This window comes from Giraffa tippelskirchi, chromosome 5, assembly GCF_054371585.1.
Source record: "Giraffa tippelskirchi isolate mGirTip1 chromosome 5, T2T-mGirTip1v1.2.pri, whole genome shotgun sequence".
In the NCBI taxonomy this organism is placed as follows: domain Eukaryota; kingdom Metazoa; phylum Chordata; class Mammalia; order Artiodactyla; family Giraffidae; genus Giraffa; species Giraffa tippelskirchi.
Genome location: NC_137279.1, coordinates 1,160,622 through 1,180,543, shown reverse-complemented (window position 1 = coordinate 1,180,543; position 19,922 = coordinate 1,160,622). Strand labels below are relative to the sequence as shown.

The following is a 19,922-nucleotide window of genomic DNA, read 5'->3' as shown; positions in this document are numbered from 1 at the left end:
AGCGTCCCTGGCTGGGTGTCCCCGCTGATGCTCCCTTGGCAACCATTGTTCTTCCCGAAGGTCAGCAAACTGATCACCCCCACCTCCAGCCTCTCCAGGGAGGTGGCTCCATCCAGGACACATTCGGCCAGAGGCTTGTCTGGTTGGCCCGCACACTGTTCTTTTGAAATTAGATTGAACGTTTTAAAATTAGGAGAGACTGTATATACACTTAAGACTTTTGGCTTCTCTTGAAAAATTGCAACTTGCTGTCACCCCGGCCTGAGCAGTGATGGCCCTGGTAAGCTGGAAGTGCATTCTCTTCTTCAGAATTTTTTCTGTCCTCTTGTTAGGCATTTGAGTCTTTGGCGTCTGCTTTAGGTCAGGTCTTGGGAGAGTCGGAGACTATGCTAGGTCCTGGCTTTATACTGGGCGCCTGTATGGGATAAGATGGGAAAAGATGGGGCAGGAAGTGATCCCTCTAGTTGAAGGGCTGTGGGCAGAGGTAGGAGAGGATGAATAGACGATGGCAGACAAGTGAGGAATAAACAGTGTAAAGCAAACCAAAGCGATAAACAATACAAATGGAGGCTGTATGTGAGCTGGACAGCGCTGTGGAGGATGGAGAGGAAAGTGGGGGGAGGAGCAGCGGCCAAACCTGGAGGTGTGTGAAAAAACTACTTCATTTACCTCTTCTTAAAAGCCGCCAAACAGGAAAAACTAACCTGCTAGCAGCTTGTTTCCAGTCGAGGGTCAGAATCCGTAACGGTTACAAAGCCTACTTCATGAGTCTCAACCAGCACTGTGTAAGGCTGAGAACTGTTGTGGGAAACCATTAGAATGTAAGCAAAGGTACTATAGATGACAGTCCAGAGCACGTGAGACCAGCGGGGCTTAGAGGGGGGAGAATGGACACGTGCTGGCAGCTGAAGGGCCAGCTGGTGGTCAGATTTGGGATGGGGTTTCCATGTCCTCACTCCTCACCTTGGTGTTTAGGGAAGATCACAGGATCCAGGGTTACCATTCCAGCCCTAGTTCTGTCACCACCTGTGTGACTTTGGCTAGTAAGTTTTTCTGAGTCTCAGTTTCTCCATCTGAGAAATGGCTTTTTACTGTTTATTAATATTACCCATCTATTATACTTTGGCTTCCCTGGTGGCTCATTGGTAAACAATTTGCCTGCCAAGCAGGAGATCCAGGTTTGATCCCTGGGTTGAAACGATCCTCTGGAGAAGGAAATGGCAACCCACTCCGGTATTCTTGCCTGGGAAATCCCAAGGACAGAGGAGCCTGGCAGGCTAGAGTCCATGGGGTTGCAAAAGAGCCTTACAGGACTTGGCAACTAAACAACAACAACCCATCTACTTCACAGGCCTGGAGTGTCCAATAGACAATGGATCACTCCAGCCACCGGCCAATCTGGTTCCTGGCCCCGCAGTGTCTGCAGGTGCTCCCTGCCAGGGGAGGGGAGAAAGGGGCTGGCATCAGGATTGTCAGACCCTGTGCTGGACATATGACAGGATTTGGTTGAGCGCCGGATTTCAAATGAGCGTGGGGGATTCGGGAGTGCTCCGGGAAGCTCTGACGTCAAGGTTTATTCCTGTTGCAAGACTTGCACCCCGGATTCAGCGAATTCCAAACACTCTGACCACCTGAGGGCCCCCAGTCCCTTTCTTAGGGTGACGTGGCAGCGGCCGCGGAGTGAACAGGGACGTGTGCTTTTCTGCCTCTTCAGCTTTTCCCAGCAGAGCCCAGAACCTCCAAAGGGGCCCAACCTGAATGGGAGGAAACACCCTTGGGAGTGAGGACGCCGCCCTACCCCACGCCTCCGGAGGGAGGCTCCCTGGGGAGGGGCCCACCGGGAGGCTCCCTGGGGAGGGGCCCACGCAGCCAGGTGACTCCGAGTCCTGACCCCAGGTCCCTCCGGGCTGAAGGGGTCCCACGACTGGACAGGAAGAGGGAATGGGCAGGAGGGAAAAGTATTTAGTTATCAGGTGCCTCCGTAGGACCCAGACCCAGCTGCCCATGGCCAGCAGCCCAGGGCTGAGCCTCCTGTCATGGTGGGAGTGGACCTGCAAGGACCGGCCCATGGCGGGGGCGGGGGGCAGAATCGGGAGCGCACAAGTCCCGCCGAAGAGACTTCCTGCGGCGCGGGAGGGACTGCTGGTTCCAGGGCTCCGAGCGGGCAGCGGGGAAGGGAGAATGACCAGGGCTCAGCCCAGTAGGTGGGTTCTGTGGTGCGATCTCTTCCTGCCTCCCCTGGGAGCCAGGTTCATCTCCTTGTCCGGTCCAAAACTCCATCCTCGGCCAGACGGAGCCACAGACCACCATAAAGGCCATTTTCCCCCTCCCCTTCTGCTCGGGGCTGGAGGCCTTGGCTCCTTCTCTTCTAGCGGTTTACAATCCCCAGGGTGAGAGGGCAGGGACGGAGGTGGAAGAAGACGAACACCGAGTTAAAGATGCAGGAACAGAGACACGTCGTGGGAGCGCACAAAATAAAAGTAAAACACGGAGGCCACCGAGGCGGCAGCTTAGCCTGAGGTGTCGGGGTCTGTGGGTTTGTCTCCACGGGGGACATTCGACACCAAACATTCCAGGGCCCCCAGAGGGGTGGCGGATGACGACAGCGAACCAGAGGGAGGAGCCGAGCTGGACTGTGAGCAGGCCGGGGAGAGGCCTGTGCGTCGGGGAAATCAGAGGAAATGAGGGCAGGGAGGAAGCCCACCAGGGCTTGGGAAGAACGGGTGGAGTGGAAGGGACGCCGCGCCGAGGGCAGGCGCACCGCGCGCCCCGGAAGCCCGGGGAGGCAGCGGCGGGCGCGGGCGGCCCTCCACGTGCGCTACGTGCCGCGCGGGCCGCCCCTGGCGGGGAGCAGGCCTCCCTGCTCCCGGAGCCCAGTCGGGGGTGGGCGCGGGACCACGTCGTGCCCTGGGTTGCGAGTGTGCAGCGCGGCTTCCGGAAGGAACGCGGTGCGCTCGGACACCGGGCGGCCGGCCCGGGGCGCGGGCTGCGGAGCCGGGGCGCGGGCCGGGGTGGGTCCGGGCAGGCTGGGGGGAGGTCCGTAGGCTGAGCGGGCGGGGGTTAGAGACCCCAAGGCCGTGTGCTCGGCTCCAGGAAGGCACAGTTGCCGCGGCCGGAGACGGAGCCCCGCGGGGCGGGGTGTCGTTCCGGGTGAGGAGGGGTTACTGGAGACGTGGCACCCGACGGGGCTCGGCTCCACTCCGGCCGCCGGGGCTGCCCCTTGCCGGCCCTGGCCCGGGACGCGACGCCAGCCCGCCCCCGCCTCGGCGCCCTCGGCCCCGAGAGCCGGACCTCCGACCAGGAGCGAGCAGGGCCGCCGGGGCAGACAATGCGGCGCGCGCCCCGCCCCCAGCGCCGCGCCGGCCGGCCAATCAGCGCCCGCGCCGGCCGGCCAATCGGCGCCCGCGGCCGGGCTCTTTAAAAAAAGAAGGGCCGGCGCGGCGCGGCTGTCAGCTGGCAGGATCCCTCCGCGCATGTAAACACGCATCATAAAGGGCCGGGAGCGCCTCCGCGTCCCCTTGGACCGAGCGGCCCCTCCCAGCTCCCCTCGAGTCCCCGCGGTCGACCCTCCCTCAGCTGCTAGGCGCGTCCGCGAGGAGCGGCAGCCGCTGCCCTGTCTGCGGGCCACGGAATCCCGTGGCTCTGGGCTCTACCGGAAGTGGCGGACGCGGGGCGGGGAAGCCGCGGGGCGGGGGCGGCCCGGGGGTAGCTGGGGACGGGCGCGCGGTCCTGCTTCTCGGCCGTAATCCGTACGTGTCTGGAGTTCGTCTCAGAGTTTTGCCCACCTGGCTCGGAGGAAGCCAGTGTTCAGTGGGATAATAGTCTTAACGCTGCTCCCGGGAGAGCACATGACAGGAAATCCACCCCAGCAAGACCCTCTGGAGCCCAAGGCAAAGAGCAACAACGAGCGCTTTTCTCCCCAACATTTTATTGTGAAAAATTTTCAAATATTCAGCCAAGTTAAAACTTTCTGCAGCAGATTCCTCTACACCCCCAGCTAGATTCTGTGAACACATGAGCACATTCTAACCTGCAATCTCATATCCTCTGTACACTGACGACTTAATAGGGTGCCAGCTGCCCTTGGCTTCAGCCTCCGTCGCCCTGGCTTAGCAAGATCCTAAAGCCCTAGACAGAAAGGGAAGGATCTGCCTTCACAAGGACCTTTGGGTTTACTTCAGAGCTTTCCGAAGAGGAGGCTTCTCCCCTCCGCGGCCTTTTAGAGGAAGAATCCTCGAGGATAAGAGACTTCTCTCCAGGAGAATCTAAGAGCAGAACTAGGACTCAGCTGACACCCACCTACCAAGGAGGCCCTGGAGAACGGTCCTCCATGGGTTTGGCTCCTTTCTAGAGGAAGGCGGTCTTTTTAGGGTTGAAGTTCTACTTTTTGAATTCCCTCTCTTCCCTTTTCTGGGGCAGGACATTATCCTCCCCCCACCAAATGTGTCAAAAGTGTTTTTATCTCTTAAAGTTACTGAACTTCTTTGTGCCTTTATTGTCTGCTCTCCAAAATGGGGACAATAGCAGGGACTCCCGCGCGGGATGAAGCGCAGATGCAAGCGGCTAACACACCACTGTCCACACCCGCCGTCTTGTTGCTCAAGGAGCACTCTTCCCTGCAACACCCTACCTTCCGGTTAGGTGGTGTCTCCACCACTTGTTGGCCTGTGTGCAACTTGGGCAAATGGCCTGATCAACTTGCGCCTCGCTGGGTTTATGTGTAAAATGGAAACGAGTACCTGCCTCGCAGAGTTGTTGTGTGTATTAAAAATTCATCGTGAAAGCACGTGCACAAGGCCTAGTAGAGAGTGCTAGTTTCTTATCCTCCTGTTGTTTTCTCACCTATAGGCTGTTGTCACGTTCCAGCTGTCTCCCCTACCTAGAAAAGCCGCCTCCGGCCTCGACACCCCACGCCCCCGGGGGTCTGACCAAATGTCCGTGGACTTCCACCAGGACGCCTCCCACGAAGCGGAGCGGGGCGGGGCGGGACGGAGGGTCCACCCGTGAGCCCAGCTTCTCCCCCAGACCCGTAACTTCCTGAGGGAGGGAGGGGACTCTGGCACGCAGTCAACGGTCAGTGGAGGCCGGCTGGGCTGGACCGTGAGGCCACGATCCGTGCTCGGGGGCCGCCCCGCCCGGCCCGGGGGCGGGCGCTCGGCGCGGGCTGGGTAGGGTTGGGGGTGGGGTGGGACTCCTTTTCCTCGCCGTGGCGGCGGAGGCGCACGGCGTGGCTGGCGCGGCGCGGCGTCGTCGGTCGGTGTTGGAGTCTTAGCAGCCGGATCTGAGTCGGAGGAGGAGGAGGAGGAGGAGGAAGGCCGAAGCGTCGGAGGAGGCTGAGGCCGGTCACCCAGCTGCGTCCGCGGCGCCTTGAGAATGGAAGCCCCCGGCCCGCGCCCCGTGCAGGCTCTCGGCGGCCCCGGCCCGCTGGGGGAGTTCCTGCCGCCGCCCGAGTGCCCGGTTTTCGAGCCCAGCTGGGAGGAGTTCGCCGATCCCTTCGCCTTCATCCATAAGATACGGCCCATAGCCGAGCAGACCGGGATCTGCAAGGTGCGGCCGCCGCCGGTGAGTCTCGAGCTGGGGGCGCGCGGCCGGCGGGCGGGCTGGCGGCCCGGCCTCGGCGCGGGGCGCGGGGGCGGCGGACGGAGCGCGGCCGGGCCGGGGTTCGGATCCGGACGGAGAGGCGGCGGTGCCGGCACCGGGGTCGCGGCCGTGCGCCGGAGCCACGGGGGCCGAGGAGGGCCGGGCGGGCGGGCGCGGAGGGGCCCGGACGCGGGGGCCGCGGGTGCGGGGCGTCGGGGGTGCGGGGTGCGCGCCCCGTGAGTTGTCGCGAGGAGGAAAGTTTTCAATATGGCGGCGGAGCCCCTAGTCCTTTGTGTGGAGGCGGCGGCGGTCCGGGCGGCCTCACCTGGCGCCCCACCCTCCGGCCTCGGCCCCCCGCCCCGCTCCGGACCCCCGGCAGGGCCCCGGGGCTGGGGGCGAGGTGGGGCGGCGGCGCCGTGCGGGGGGACCACGGGCCGGGCCGGGCCGAGGGGGCGTGAGCGTGGGCTTCGGGGGGCGGCCGCCCCAAGGCTCTCCGCGACCCCGGTCCGACAGCCGTCCGCGGCGGGCGGTGTCAGACCTGAAGGCCGAGGCCGGCCCGCGTCGCGACCGGGAGCGGAGGCCCCCGCGCAGCCTCCGGCCCGGGTGGGCGTGAGGGGGGGTGTTCCCGAGACCGTCCCAACGGCCGCAACGGCCGCGGCCCCTCCCCCCCCCGCGCCGCCCCCAGCCGCCCGCTCCCGGCCCCGGGGCTGCGCCCACCTTTGGGACCCGCTGAGGCCGAGGCGGCCTGACGGCGGTTGGACGCCCCGGGACCGTTGGCCGGAGGTTTAACTGCCTCTGGACAGTTGGAGGAGCCGCCGAGGCCGCTCCGCCCCCGCCCCCTCGGAGGAACCCCCCCGCCCCTCGCCCCGGGGCTCGCTCTTTGTGGTGACGTTGGAGGTGCGGGGTTCGCGCGGAGCCGCCGCGCCCGGGGGGCGGACGGGATACACTGGAGTTTTTCTTGGACTACTTTGAAACGGAGATGAAATGCCTACCTCCGAAAATAGCTGGTCCGCTAGTGTGGGGGAGATGTTTGGAAATCGATGCCTCTCTCTCCAGAAGTGGACACGGTTGCTTGCCGTTGCTGAGGGGAAGTGCGCGCCGGTTGGAGCCGGAGGCCTGCAGAAGTTGTGCGGGAATTGGGGCCCGGGGCTTAGTTCTGGAAGAGGAGGGCGGGCGCGGACAGGTAGCTGTGGAGCTTTGAGTCGTGCGTTAGGGACGCTGAAGGTGAAGAGAGCGTTTGCCTCAGTGGGGATCTCTTCTGAAACTAGGCAACTTGAGTAAGTTCTCGGTAGCCCAAATGTGTGCAGTCGCTTCCTGGGAGTGAGTTGTCCTCCATGTTGGTATTGTGGTGCACTAGGGCAGGGGTAAACCCTTTATCCACTCTCTTATCCCGTCCCTTTTGGAGGGCTTTTTTCCTAAAAAGGTAGTGCTGCTCTGGTTACATTTGGCTACTCATTTCCTCATCTTCGCCAGAATATTAATTGTAAGCTCTGCAAAACGTGTGATCTTTCTGTCTTTCCCCATTCTGAATGTCTGACAGACATGATGGCCACCATTTTGTATTGAGAGTGGTACATACCACAGCCCGAGAAGCGGTGTTAAAGAGGCACAAATAAACACTCCACAAACATAACCAGTGCTGTGTTTTGGAGACCTCCTTTGTGTGGAGGAGGCTTGCTTCTTCCTTTGTTTAAGAAACTCCTGTGCCAATTGGAAAGAGTTGGGAGTATTTATTGTTGATACCACAACAATAACCACAAACAGAGAAACCTTTCCAGAAGTTGTAGTTCTTGAAGAAGGGTCTTGTTGGAACAAAAGATTCTTAAGAGATGAGAGTGTAAGCAGTGGTTGTTTTAGAAACCATTTTCTGTGAGCAAGTGGTTTCATATAGTTGAAATAAACCAACAACAAACCAAGAGATAGGAAATGTTTTCCATGGTGATGGCTATATAATGCTTGTGTTTCTAGATGATTATGACCACTAAGTTTTTGGAATACAAGTGACTGTTAAAATGGGGATTGCGTTTATTGGTATTTTACTTTTCAAAGTAAGGAGAAGAATTACAAAGTATTTCTATTTCTTTTTGTCCTTAACCTTTGCACCTTTAATTAATGGTACTTAAGGTAGCTTCAGTTTATAGCTCCTTCTCAGTGATGGTCCTGAACTACTTGGCTATTGAAAACTTGAGGTTCACAGAAATTGGTTTGAAATATAGTAAGATAAATGTGATAAAAGGTAATGAATCAAGAAGACATTACTCAAATCCTGAGTTACAAGTTTAAAGATGGAAGTAAACCTTTTTTCAAATTACATCAAGTGTCTGGCTTCCTGAACTTTTTTCTTCAATTTACAAGTAATCTGACTTTTGGTTTTATTACCCTTATAATGCAAATTTTCATTTCCTCCTTGATGTACTTAGATTTCTTTTTAAGGACAAATTGTATTTTCCATGTCACTTTGTGGAATTTGGAGATGATTAATTTTAGGGCTGTAGTTATTAGGCAAAAAATAGTTGGCTGCTCAGAGAATTTCTGAGTCTCCTGAGCTTGGTTGGGATATATTTGATGGTTTCAGTAAGCTACTCTGTTGTTCTCAAACATATATCATTTGGCCATAGCTAGGCAGAGTCCACAAATTTCTTCTCTGGTGGTATCCAGAAGTCAGAGATGTAAGTCAAACCCCAGATGGCACTGTAGACACGTTTTTTAACTTTAACTTCTTGTGGTCATTAGTTGGGTCCCTTTGACTTTATAGCCAGAGTGTAAAACTTTCAAGTGTTTCAATCCAGTCAGCATCTTTGAGCCTGTTGGTTCCGCCCTGAGGACCGTGGAGGAACTTAAGTATACCCCTTTTTGTGTGGGGAAGGTGTGAGTGAGAGGAGCTTTTCCACCCTCACTCCTGCGCATCGTTCTCCCTAATGCTGGGGTTGCTTGACTTTGGCCTTATCCTCTTTGTTGTTTTCCCAGTTTCTTTGGTGTCCTGAAATTTTTCTCTCTGACTCCTTGCTACCTTAAATCTTTTAAGATTTGGGGGAAAAGCTTATCAGTAGAAATATCCTTGAGCAAAGGAAGAATTTCCAATTAAAAAAAACCTCACAGTTTTATATATATATATATATATATATATATATATATATATATATGCACACACACCATACAATTCATCAGTTTAAACTGCAACTCAGTAGTTTTTAGTATTTTCATGGAGTTTTTATAACCATCATCAATTGTTAGAACTTGTTCATCAGCCCCCCTCCCCAAAGAAAGCCTGTACCAGATTGTAACCACTTTTCAATACAGATTTAGAACTACACCTCTCAAAAGAACTTTTTTTCCTCACTTGATAGGAGGCTGGGTTAAGTAAACCCTACAGTTTTAGTTTGTGAATGTGTCTGCTTTAAAGTAAAAGCAAACTTCATTTGTTGTAGTCTGTGGATGGGTATTTAGCTAAATTTGAGTTTGCCAGTGGTAAATTGGTCACACCCAGAGCCACAGACATCCATCTAACTAACTCTTAGTTAACCAATCAACAAGTGAATAGACTCATAGAATGGAATGTGAGTGATATTACAAACATACGAGGCAGCTGAAGATTTATGTCCCTACCCCCAGTGGAAGAGTTTCCTGTGGTTATAGGATTTGGTATCAAATATACAGTCTAAACTTTTTTTAAAGAGCAGAATGAAGAGAGAATTGCCTTTGAAGAGTGTTAATTGTTGCGATTTAAAACTGGAGGATTGAGTTCATTATTGAGAGACAGCTATAAGGAAAATTAGAGAACATGATCAGCCCTCAATTTCATTTTTTGTTTCTAAGGTACTTAATTTTCTTTATTTCTGGTTGATAGATCAGTAGTCAACTCATTTACTTGTTTAGTTTGGGAGACAGTAACAAAGTCCAGGATATTTAGGATACTTTAATATAGGCATACAGTAATCTGCCAGTGAGAGAGTTCTCTTTTAGAAAGGCAAAAATACCACTGTGAACTATTCAATTAAAAAAAAAGGAATCTGGTGTCTGTGCTGTAAAACAGGAGCTTTTGTAACCCCTCGGTGTTGTTCTAATTGGACCGCATTAACGTTTGGCTGTAGGATAGAGGGACAGCTTATGCCCCAAAATGAAAGTGCTAATTAATTAGGTTCCTGGATTTAGGTTCCATGAGGTCTACTTGTATATCTCTTGGCAGAGGCCATCTTTGGGTTTAAAAACCAGTAACCTGGAAAGACCTTGCTTTTCCCATTGTACAGTCCTTGCATTGAGCTGGTGGTCTGATTTTTCCTTTCCAAGAGAATTATATATTCTTTGGGGATTGTGCTAATACCTGTTTTATGAGCTAGAAGACCATTGCAGCCTAATTTTTTTTTTAATTATGTGGAATATGTGTTGAGAACTAAAGGACTGACTGTACCTTCAGAAATGTCTGAGTTTGGGCCCCTTGAAGAGCAGTCTCCAGAAGCACACCGGTAAGTCCCTTTGGAGTGGATCCTGCCGTATCATTGGGCCGCTCGTGTACTTTAGCTCACTTCGAGTTTGAGACACTAGTAACTGGAGTTTAAAATCTGAGTTGCAAGAAACTTGTCTAAGACATGAGAGTTGTATGCAGCTTAACAAGGATTTCTTAAGTAGTTATTAACTGCTGTGTCCTGGCATGGGATTAACAAAGAGAAAAATGAGATAACACCTTTGTACACTTCAGAAAATTCTTCTAAAAACGCTCCTTTTTTTGTTATTAACTATTAGATGAGTTCAGTGATGACTTTGCTTATTCGACCTGCAAGTGTGTGAAGTTAATGGGGTAAAGCCACCTCTGGGGCACTGGGACACTTAAGTTCTGTAATTGTAAGATGGAAGAATTTGACTAAATGTGTTCTTGTCTTTAAAAAAAAAAATCAGACTCTTAATTATAGATCACTCCACTTAAAGCATCATAGTGATAACACCTTTAGACATGGCCTAGAGTCATCCCATCCGTTAATCTGTTTCATTGTTTTTAATCATTTAAGTTGTCTTTCTGGATTTAGGACTAGTTACTTTGCTCTGCTAGAGACTTCATTTCCAGAGTATAAGTGAAATTTTTTAAGTGATGAAAATAAACATACACAAAAGTGTGGAGAAAACATAGTCCCTTTATGTGCTTTCCTGGGTGTAAGAGAGCAGAAGGCAGAGGAGCAACATTGGAATTGAGAGCAAACTAGTGACTTCAGTTGGAGAGAACAACTTGGTTTAGCTCTTGTCTTACTCAGGGTGAGTGAGATTTGGGCAGTTAGGAATGAGGTTCTGTTAGGGAGAGATGGCCATTCTGCATAATCAGGATGGGGATTCGCTTTCTCAGTCTCTCCAGTGGTTTGTTGCCTTGTGATACGTTTGTGCCGTGTCTGTGGGAGCTCCTGGTCACGGAGGCAGGTGGTGGGAGATGGTGCCCCTTGCTCCCCTGCCCGCTCTGGGTCCACGTTCCTTTTGGAGCTGGGAGTTGGGAGGCAGAACCAAGTCCCTTCTGGAAAATGAGTTTGAAGGAGATGCGAGGCAAGGGTCTAATGAGTTGCTGGTCAGATGTCATTAGGTTTACTTGCCTGTGAAGATGGTGATTCGACTTCCAGCTTCAATCGTGCAGTTAACTGTTTCAGCAAAATTGCTGATGAGCATTTAGATGGCCTCAAATGTTTAAAAGGAGTAATTTAAAAATCAGGCCGTTGACAAGTGTTTTCTATCAGTAACCCCTTAAAGTCTACGTGCCCTACCCCCCCCATCATAACTTCGTTTTTCAGGCACTAAATTAAACATCCCTGTGCAGAAGACATGAGGAATGGCTTTTTTTTTTTAACTTGTTGATTCCATTTCACTTGGAGATCTGTTATTTTACAACAGATGTAGAATTTAAGAAATACTTCGCAGGAATAAAAATAAACTTCTATCAAGGAGAGTGTATGTGGGTTTTTTTTTTCCTGTTATATAAAAGAAGGAGTCAGTGTTTCTTGATTTTGTAAAATGAGTGAGTAGAATCTTGAATCTAACACCATCATGACCTTGGACAAAGTCATTTTTTCCCAATGTATGCCTTCTTACCTGCTATAAGAAGATCTGACACTGACCTAGGGCCACTGTCCAGACTAATTAATTGATAGTTTGCAAGGAGCTTAAATTCTAAAGCTTATGTTTGTTAACTGCTAAGAAGAGTCTGGGGACAGATTTACAGAGACAAGGGTTAGTGCCAAATGCATATTCCTCATTTTCCCTTACAACGAAGGGAGTTTAAAAAGTGAGACTTGAAAAGTCAAAAGCCCAGCTTCAAAACTAGAATATACAGAGTGTAATTCTTTTATTGGTTTAGGCGAAACTTTTCTGTGCCTGAGTGTTCTTTAAAATTGGTTGAAGTAAAAAAAATATATTTTTTTTTTTTCAGGTAGAGCTGTTAGAAATTATTTCAGAAAATTTGCAGTGCATGTGTGTTATACAGGGAGGAGTTTGTATTTGGAAAGCTTTGTGTTGGGATGGCTCTGATGCTGTGGAAGCCCTGCAGATGGAGAGCATTCTATTTTATCTAACATAATTTAAATAGTCCCAGTGCTTTCTTGACAGGATGGTTAGTAGAATTGAGTCTTACTAGTGAAGTGGGGAGAAAGGTAGAACAGGTGGGAGGGAAGGCTTATTTTGGTCTTCAGGACAGAGCCTGATTATGTTTTATTCTATTACTGACAAGTAGGCAAACTTTTTAAAAATAAAGCTAGTTAGAATTGCTATATAATCATACAAATCTGGATTTCCCATTTTTGTTGTTCAAATATATTATCAATACTGTTTTCTAAGTGTGTTAAGACACTGTCCACTGGTGTACATACCAAGTTTTACAACCTTTGAATGTTGAGTATTTTAATTAAGAGCATGTAGCTAGGCTGAGCCCTGTCTTCCTAGCTGTGTTCCTCGTGTGGCCCTAGGCAGACTTTTGTGCATTCCTGCATTAGTTCTTGCCACCTCACAGCTTGATCAAATTGTAGTGTTAGAGAACTAAGTTTACACCTGAATGTGTTTTCAGTGCTTGGCTGGGGGCTGTTGTTAAGCATGGGTCCCTGTGAGGCACACAGGGATCTGAGTGTGGCCATCTATTCCACTCCTTGAACTCCAGAGACAAAGAACAAATCCTATCAAAACCACATAATTACAAGGTCTTTAAGGCAAGATCCTCCCAATTTTCTGTGTGGTTGTACCAGCTCATCATTTGGTGATATTTAAACCAGATGGGAACGTCTCATCCTTGCCAGGCTTTAACTTGGACAAGGAGAGCAAGGATCTCTTAGGATTTGTACTCTGATATCTTTTTATTTGCAGGAAACGAGGTAAGGGCATGGAGATGAGCAAGGTCTGTAAAGAGAATTTTTGGAATATAACTCCCTTTTGTAAAATTCCAGATATTCCAAGCTTTTTTCTTCTCCCGGAGAGGCTCGTAGCCAATATTATGATGCATTTTGAACAAATTGAGAACAGCTACCAGATTTTCCAGTGGAAGGCTGGCTTCTGGGTTTTGTGTATGGTATGGATTCCCTGGTGGCTCAGATGGTAAAGAATCTGCCTGCAGTGTGGGAGACCTGGGTTCGATTCCTGGGTCGGGAAGATCCCTTAGAGAAGGGAAAGGCAACTGGTTGCTCCAGTGTTCTGGTCTGGAGAGTTAGTGCTAGTTGCAGGTGCACAGCAAAGTGGTTCAGTTATGTGTATTTTTTCAGATAATTTTCTACTGTATGTTATTATACGATATTGAATATTGTTCCCCGTGTTGTACAGTGTGTGTTTTATGTGTAGTAGTTCGTATCTGTTGATCCCATACTCCTAATGTATCCCTTTCTGGCCCTCCCTTTCCCCCTCGGTAACTGTAAGTTTTCTATGTCTGTGAATCTTGTTTCTGTTTTATACATAGATTCATTTTCATTATCTTTTAGATTCCACATATAAGCAGTATCATATGATACTTGTCTTTCTTGGTCTGATTTACTTTACTCGGTACGGTAATCTTTAGGTCCATCCATATTGCTGCAGATGTCATCATTTCATTATTTTTTATAGCTGAGTAATATTCTGTTGTATATAGGTACCACATCTTCTTCATCCATTCATCTGTTCTGGGACATCTAGGTGCTTCCATGTCCTGGCTGTTGTAAACAGTGCTGCTGTGAACATTGGGGTGCATGGATCTTTTTGAAGTTTCTTTTTCTCCAGATCTATACCCAGGAGTGGGATTGCTGGATCCTGTGGTAACTCTGTTTTTAGTTTTTAAAGAACCTCCTCCATATTGTTCTCCAAAGTGCATCAGTTTATCAGTACATTCCCACCAACAGTATACAAGGGTTCCCTTTTCCAATAGGTTCAGTAAAAAAACATTTCTGTTAACTTAGATCTTGCTGCTAAAGTAGGACTTTTTTTTTTCTTCCTGTGCCGTGCAATTTGTGCGATCTTAGGTTCCTGACCAGGGACTGAGCCCAGGCCCACAGCACTGGAAGCACACCACAGGACTGCCAGGGAGTTCCAAGAACAGTTAAGGAAGATGTGCTGAGAGAAGTTACGTGACTTGTCTAAGGTGGCACAGCTTTTACAGGACTGATTGGGGAATTCCAAACTGGCTTCTTACTTTCGAGTTCAGTGTTCTTCTAATACACAGTGACCAGTGGCTCCTTTCATGGATCCCAGAAATTAGCTGGGCTCTTTGGGAAGGAGAGTGTGATCTTCCTTTGGTTCCCTTTGGCTATCCTGACACACTGCAGGAAAACCATAATAGAAAGCTGTACTTATACGATACCAGAGTGCAGTACGTTTTGTTTTGTCTGTTATTTGTTGTTGTTCAGTCACTAAGTTGTGTCCAACTCTTTGCAACCCCATGGACTACAGCATTCCACGCTTCCCTGTCCTTCACTATCTCCCGGAACTTGCTCACAGTCATGTTCATTGAGTCAGTGATGCTCTCTGACCATCTCATCCTCTGCTGCCCTCTTCTCCTTTTGCCTTGAATCTTTTCCAGCATCAGGGTGTTTTCCAGTGAGTCAGCTCTTCGCATCAGGTGGCCAAAGTATTGAGAGTTTCAGCTTCAGCATCAGTCCTTTCAGTGAATATTCAGGGTTGATTTCCTTTAGGATTGACTGGTTTGATCTCCTTGCAGTCCAAGGGACTTCCAAGAGTCTTCTCCAACAACCACAGTTCAAAAGCACCAATTCTTCAGTGCTCAGCTTTCTTTGTGGTCCAACTCTCACATCCATACGTGACTATTAGAAAGACCATAGCTTTGACTATCCAGACCTTTGTTGGCAAAGTGATGTCTCTGCTTTTTAATATGCTTTTTTGGTTTGTCATAGCTTTCCTTCCAAGCAGCAAGTGTCTCTTTAAGTTCATGGCTGCAGTCACTGTCTGCAGTGATTTTGGAGCCCAAGAAAATAAAATCTGTTTGTTATAGTTGTCTGTAAAATTTTAAATAAACCATATGCCCACATTTTTTATTTTATCAATGTGTATAAGTTTAGCCATTCCATGTATTGTTAGTTGGTTGGTTCATTTGTATGGAAACTCCTGGCTTACCAATTTCGGTGACTACTCAGCTTCAATTGGAAGAGTATGAAAAAAGCTCCTGGCTAGGTTTGAGAACTGCTGGTTTAGATAATTCCGTTATTATCTAATGAGGAAACCTAATGAGGTTTAGGCAATGTTAATATAAGGGCTTTTCTTACCTGTTGACTTTGAATTAATAGGAATTCTCAGCTCTGCTATAGGAAGCTAAGGAATCCTTTTTTGTCAGCTCTGGTGAATGAAGAAATGAATTGGGTCCTTGGGGTTGGCTCTGCGTTCCATTCAGTAAGCTTATTGATAACGTCAGGAAGTGCCAGGAATTGTTAAGGTTCTACAGTGTACAACTTTGACTTAAGGAAACTTGTAATCTACTGGTGAGAAAGGTCAGCAACTAGATTATATAGTAGGATGTGCGCAAGAAATGGAAATTGTATATGGAATGCTTGAAGGTATGAGGGTTGGGCAGATATGGAGGTGGGTAGAGAGTATGGGGAAGGGGCTGCCTGGGGTATCTGGGAAGACTTTGGTTGGGGCAGGGTTAGGGAGGAATAGGAGTGTAGAATGAGAATGAGAATCGTGTGAACGCCCAGAAACATCAACATACAAGGAATGAAGAGGATCTAGATGGAGGCTGCAAGGAATGTGCTGGGAAGCCAAGGAGAGAAAAAAGCTGGGGTTTTGAGTCTATATTTCAGACTTACAGGACTTCTTGGCGGTGATTTTCTCAAGTCTCAACTCTAGACACAGCTATAAAGTTCTCTATTTAAAATCTATGAAGGTAGATAATAGAGGAGTTTTATAGTGCGTGTCCCATTGATGCCAGGCAGCCCTTCAGATGAGGACCAGTTCTGTCATGCTGGAATCGCCTCATATTTTGGGGTCGGGTGCATCGTAATCACACAGTAAATAATCATATTTATTATTATGCCCACACTGCTTGGCTTGCTGGATCTTTTAGTTTCCTCACCAGGGGTTGAACCTGGGTCACAGTGGTGAAAGCACCTAGTCCTAACCACTGAACCTCCAGGAATTATGATTATTAAATGTGGCAATACATGTGAAAGAAGTAAGATAGTGCTATCTGTATAGCAGTAACAGAGATACATCATAAGATAAATTTAAGATTTTTGGGCTTAAGACCTGTATCTACTATCCTAAATTGAGCTTGCCTGTGTAATATTACATCCTTTTATCTTTCATACAGAAGATCTAGCCTTGAGGCATGGTCAGAAGAGTATATTGAATAGACGATCCGGTTATCCTTCTGTAAATATTAGGCGATTGGCAGTGGGATGAACACAGCCGCTTCCTAGCAATTCCAGTTCAGGTTCAAGCTTAGTCTTTTTCCTTGAATATGGCTATTAGGAATGATACATGTCCTAAAATTATTTCCACTTTTGTTATTAGATTTATAGTTAATACATCTTAATTGCAGCAGGACCGAAAGCTATTGAATATTTGCTTTAATTAAATGTATGGCTTACTATTTATGTTTCTTTTTTGTACAATTGCAAATGTGTCTTGAGATACAACATCAAAACCAAGATTTATCCTTTAGTATCTTCTCCTAGGCTCAGGCTGATTTTTAGTGTCACTGCTGTCCCTTTCCTGACCTTGATTTTTGAATCTCCAGGAGAGCCCAGTTTGTCAAGTACTGAAAGTGTAGTGTAGAGCAGATGTTCACAGACCTAACAAGGCCTTAAAGGTAGGGTGTGGGCTGTTTAACTTTCCCTGCCCTTGGTGCCCAGGTAGGTTTGGGTGTTGCCCAAGTGCAGGTTGAGGGGGCAGAGTCCAACTTCATTCCTAAAGTCCTTTCCCTGACAAATCATTTTTGTAGTCTTTCTGAAATATGTAATCTTTTCTTAACTATAATCAAAACTACTTATTAAATAATTTCCAAAACTGCAGTATTGCTACTGGATCATAATGTGGCTTGGTGTAGGCATACTGAAGTAATACTTTTTCCAGTTATAATTGCTACAAGGGAGAAGGATCTGAAATTTCTTGCACTCATTCCATGACCATAAGATGTCTGTGAATGACCTGAAATGAATAGTGCTTTCCTGTTTCAATTTTCATGATTGACCATCGTGTTGTCAGCTTGGTTAAGGGGAAGACAATTTGTTCTAGAGATTTAGCTTTCTTAGGATTTCTTTTAGCGCCTCAAGAGACTGACCCAGACTTGCCGGTGAGTGTCCAGGAATCTCCAGCAGAGGCGTGGGCCGACGGTGGCCAGCTGCAGAGTTGGGGCACTGAGTTCGGCAGTGCATAGGACCTTTTGAAGGAGGTCACCATCATCTTCATTACCCCTCCTGTAGTTTGGTCTCAGGTCAAACAACAGGGAGGGAACACAGCCCCACCCATCAACAGAAAATTGGATTAAATATTTACTGAGCATGGCCCCGCCCATCAGGACAAGACCCAGTTTTCCCCACAGTCAATCTCTCCCATCAGGAAGCTTCCATAAGCTTCTTATCCTTAATGACAGAATGAAAAAACCACAATCACCGAAAACTAATCACAAGGCTGTGATCACATGGACCACAGCCTTGTCTAACTCAGTGAAACTATGAGCCATGTCCTGTAGGACCACCCAAGACAGATGGGTCATGGTAGAGAGTTCTGACAAAACGTGGTCTACTGGAGAAGGGAATGGCAAACCACGTCAGTATTCTTGCCTTGAGAACCCCATGAACAGTATGAAAAGGCAAAAAGATAGGACACTGAAAGATGAACTCCCCAAGTCAGTAGGTGCCTAATATGCTACTGGAGATCAGTGGAGAAATAAATACAGAAAGAATGAAGAGATGGAACCAAAGCAAAAACAGCAACCAGTTGTGGATGTGACTGGTTATGAAAGTAAAGTCTGATGCTGTAAAGAGCAATATTGCACAGGAGTCTGGAATGTTAGGTCCATGAGTCAAGGTAAATTGGAAGTGGTCAGTCAAACAGGAGATGGCAAGAGTGAACATCGACATTTTAGCAATCGGTGAACTAAAATGGGCTGGAATGGGTGAATTTAACTCAGATGACCATTATATCTACTACTGTGGGCAAGAATCCCTTAGAAGAAATGGAGTAGCCATCATAGTCAACAAGAGAGTGCGAAATGCAGTACTTGGATGCAATCTCAAAAACAACAGAATGATCTCTATTCATTTCCAAGGCAAACCATTCAATATCACAGTAATCCCAAGTCTGTGCCCCCAGCCAGTAATGCTGAAGAAGCTGAACGGTTCTATGAAGGCCCTACGAGACCTTCTAGAACTAACACCCAAAGAAGATGTCCTTTTCATCACAGGGACTGGAATGCAAAAGTAGGATGTCAAGAGTTGCTGGAGGAGTAACAGACAAGTTTGTCCTTGGAGTACAAAATGAAGCATCGCAAAGGCTAACAGAGTTTTGCCAAGAGAATGCAGTGGTCATAGCAAACGCCCTCTTCCAACAACACAAGAAATGACTTTACACGTGGACATCACCAGATAGTCAGTACCGAAATCAGATTGATTATATTCTTTGCGGCCAAAGATGGAGAAACTCTATACAGTCAGCAAAAACAAGACTAGGAGCTGACTGTGGCTCACATCATGAACTCCTTATTGCCAAATTCAGACTTAAATTGAAGAAAGTAGGGAAAACCACTAGACCATTCAGGTATGACCTAAATCAAATCCCTTATGATTATACAGTGGAATTGACAAATAGACTCAAGGGATTAGATCTGATAGAGTGCCTGATGAACTTATGGTCGGAGGTTCCTGTCATTATACAGGAGGCAGGGATCAAGACCGTCCCCAAGAAAAAGAACTGCAAAAAGGCAAAATGGTTGTCTAAGGAGGCCTTACGAATAGCGAAGAGAAGCTACACCTTTCCAAAGAATAGCAAGTAAAGATAAGAAAGCTTTTCTCAGTGATCAATGCAAAGAAATAGAGGAAAACAACAGAATGGGAAAGGCTAGAGGTCTCTTCAAGAAAATTAGAGATACCAAGGGAACATTTCATGTAAAGATGGGTTTGATAAAGGACAGAAATGGTATGGACCTAACAGAAGCAGAAGATATTAAGAAGAGGTGGCAAGAATACACAGAAGAACTGTACAAAAAAGATCTTCACGACCCAGATAACCATGATGGTGTAATCACTCACCTAGAGTCAGACATCCTGGAATGTGAAGTCAAGTGGGCCCTAGGAAGCATCACTATAACCAAAGCTAGTGGAAGTGACAGGATTCCAGCAGAGCTATTTCAAATCCTAAAACATAATGCTGTGAAAGTGCTTTCACTTCATATGCCAGCAAATTTGGAAAACTCAGCTGTGGCCACATTACTGGAGAAGGTCAGTTTTCATTCCAGTCCCAAAGAAAGGCAAAATCAAGGAATGTTCAAACTACCGCACAATTGCTCTCATCTCATGCGCTAGCAAAGTAATGCTCAAAATTCTCCAAGCCAGGCTTCAACAGTCCTTGAACTGTGAACTTCCTGATGTTCAAGCTGGATTTAGAAAAGGCAAAGGAATGAGAGATCAAATTGCCACCATCCTTTGGATCATCAAAAAAGCAAGAGTTCTAGAAAAACATTTACTTCTGCCTTATTGACCACGTTAAAGCCTTTGACTGTGTGAATCACAACAAACTGGAAAATTCTTCAAGAGATGGGAATACCAGACCACCTTATCTGCCTCTTGAGAAATCTGTATGCAGGTGAAGAAGAAACGGTTAGAACCGAACACGGAACAACAGACTGGTTCCAAATCGGGAAAGGAGTACATCAAGACTGTATATTGTCACCTTGCTTATTTAACTTA

At 48.1% G+C, this 19,922-nt stretch overlaps 1 protein-coding gene across 50 annotated transcripts in view; it reads left to right on the top strand.

Annotated features, from left to right (window-relative positions):
- The first annotated feature begins 2,607 nt into the window (after positions 1-2,607).
- Positions 2,608-19,922, top strand: part of KDM5B (lysine demethylase 5B) — a 73,387-nt gene continuing 56,072 nt past the window's right edge. For 15 of the 50 annotated variants that reach the window (XR_014053030.1, XR_014053026.1, XR_014053027.1 and 12 more), the window contains exon 1: positions 5,284-5,562. Coding sequence is in view for 14 of the 50 variants with exons in the window: in XM_081487390.1 (XP_081343516.1) it covers positions 5,374-5,562 (189 nt within the window). In the remaining 36 variants the exon portion in view is untranslated. Of the gene's footprint in view, positions 2,636-5,283; positions 5,563-6,265; positions 6,858-9,260; positions 9,397-19,922 lie in introns of those variants that run through there. The other 35 variants (XR_014053031.1, XR_014053035.1, XR_014053036.1 and 32 more) reach the window with 15 other exon arrangements.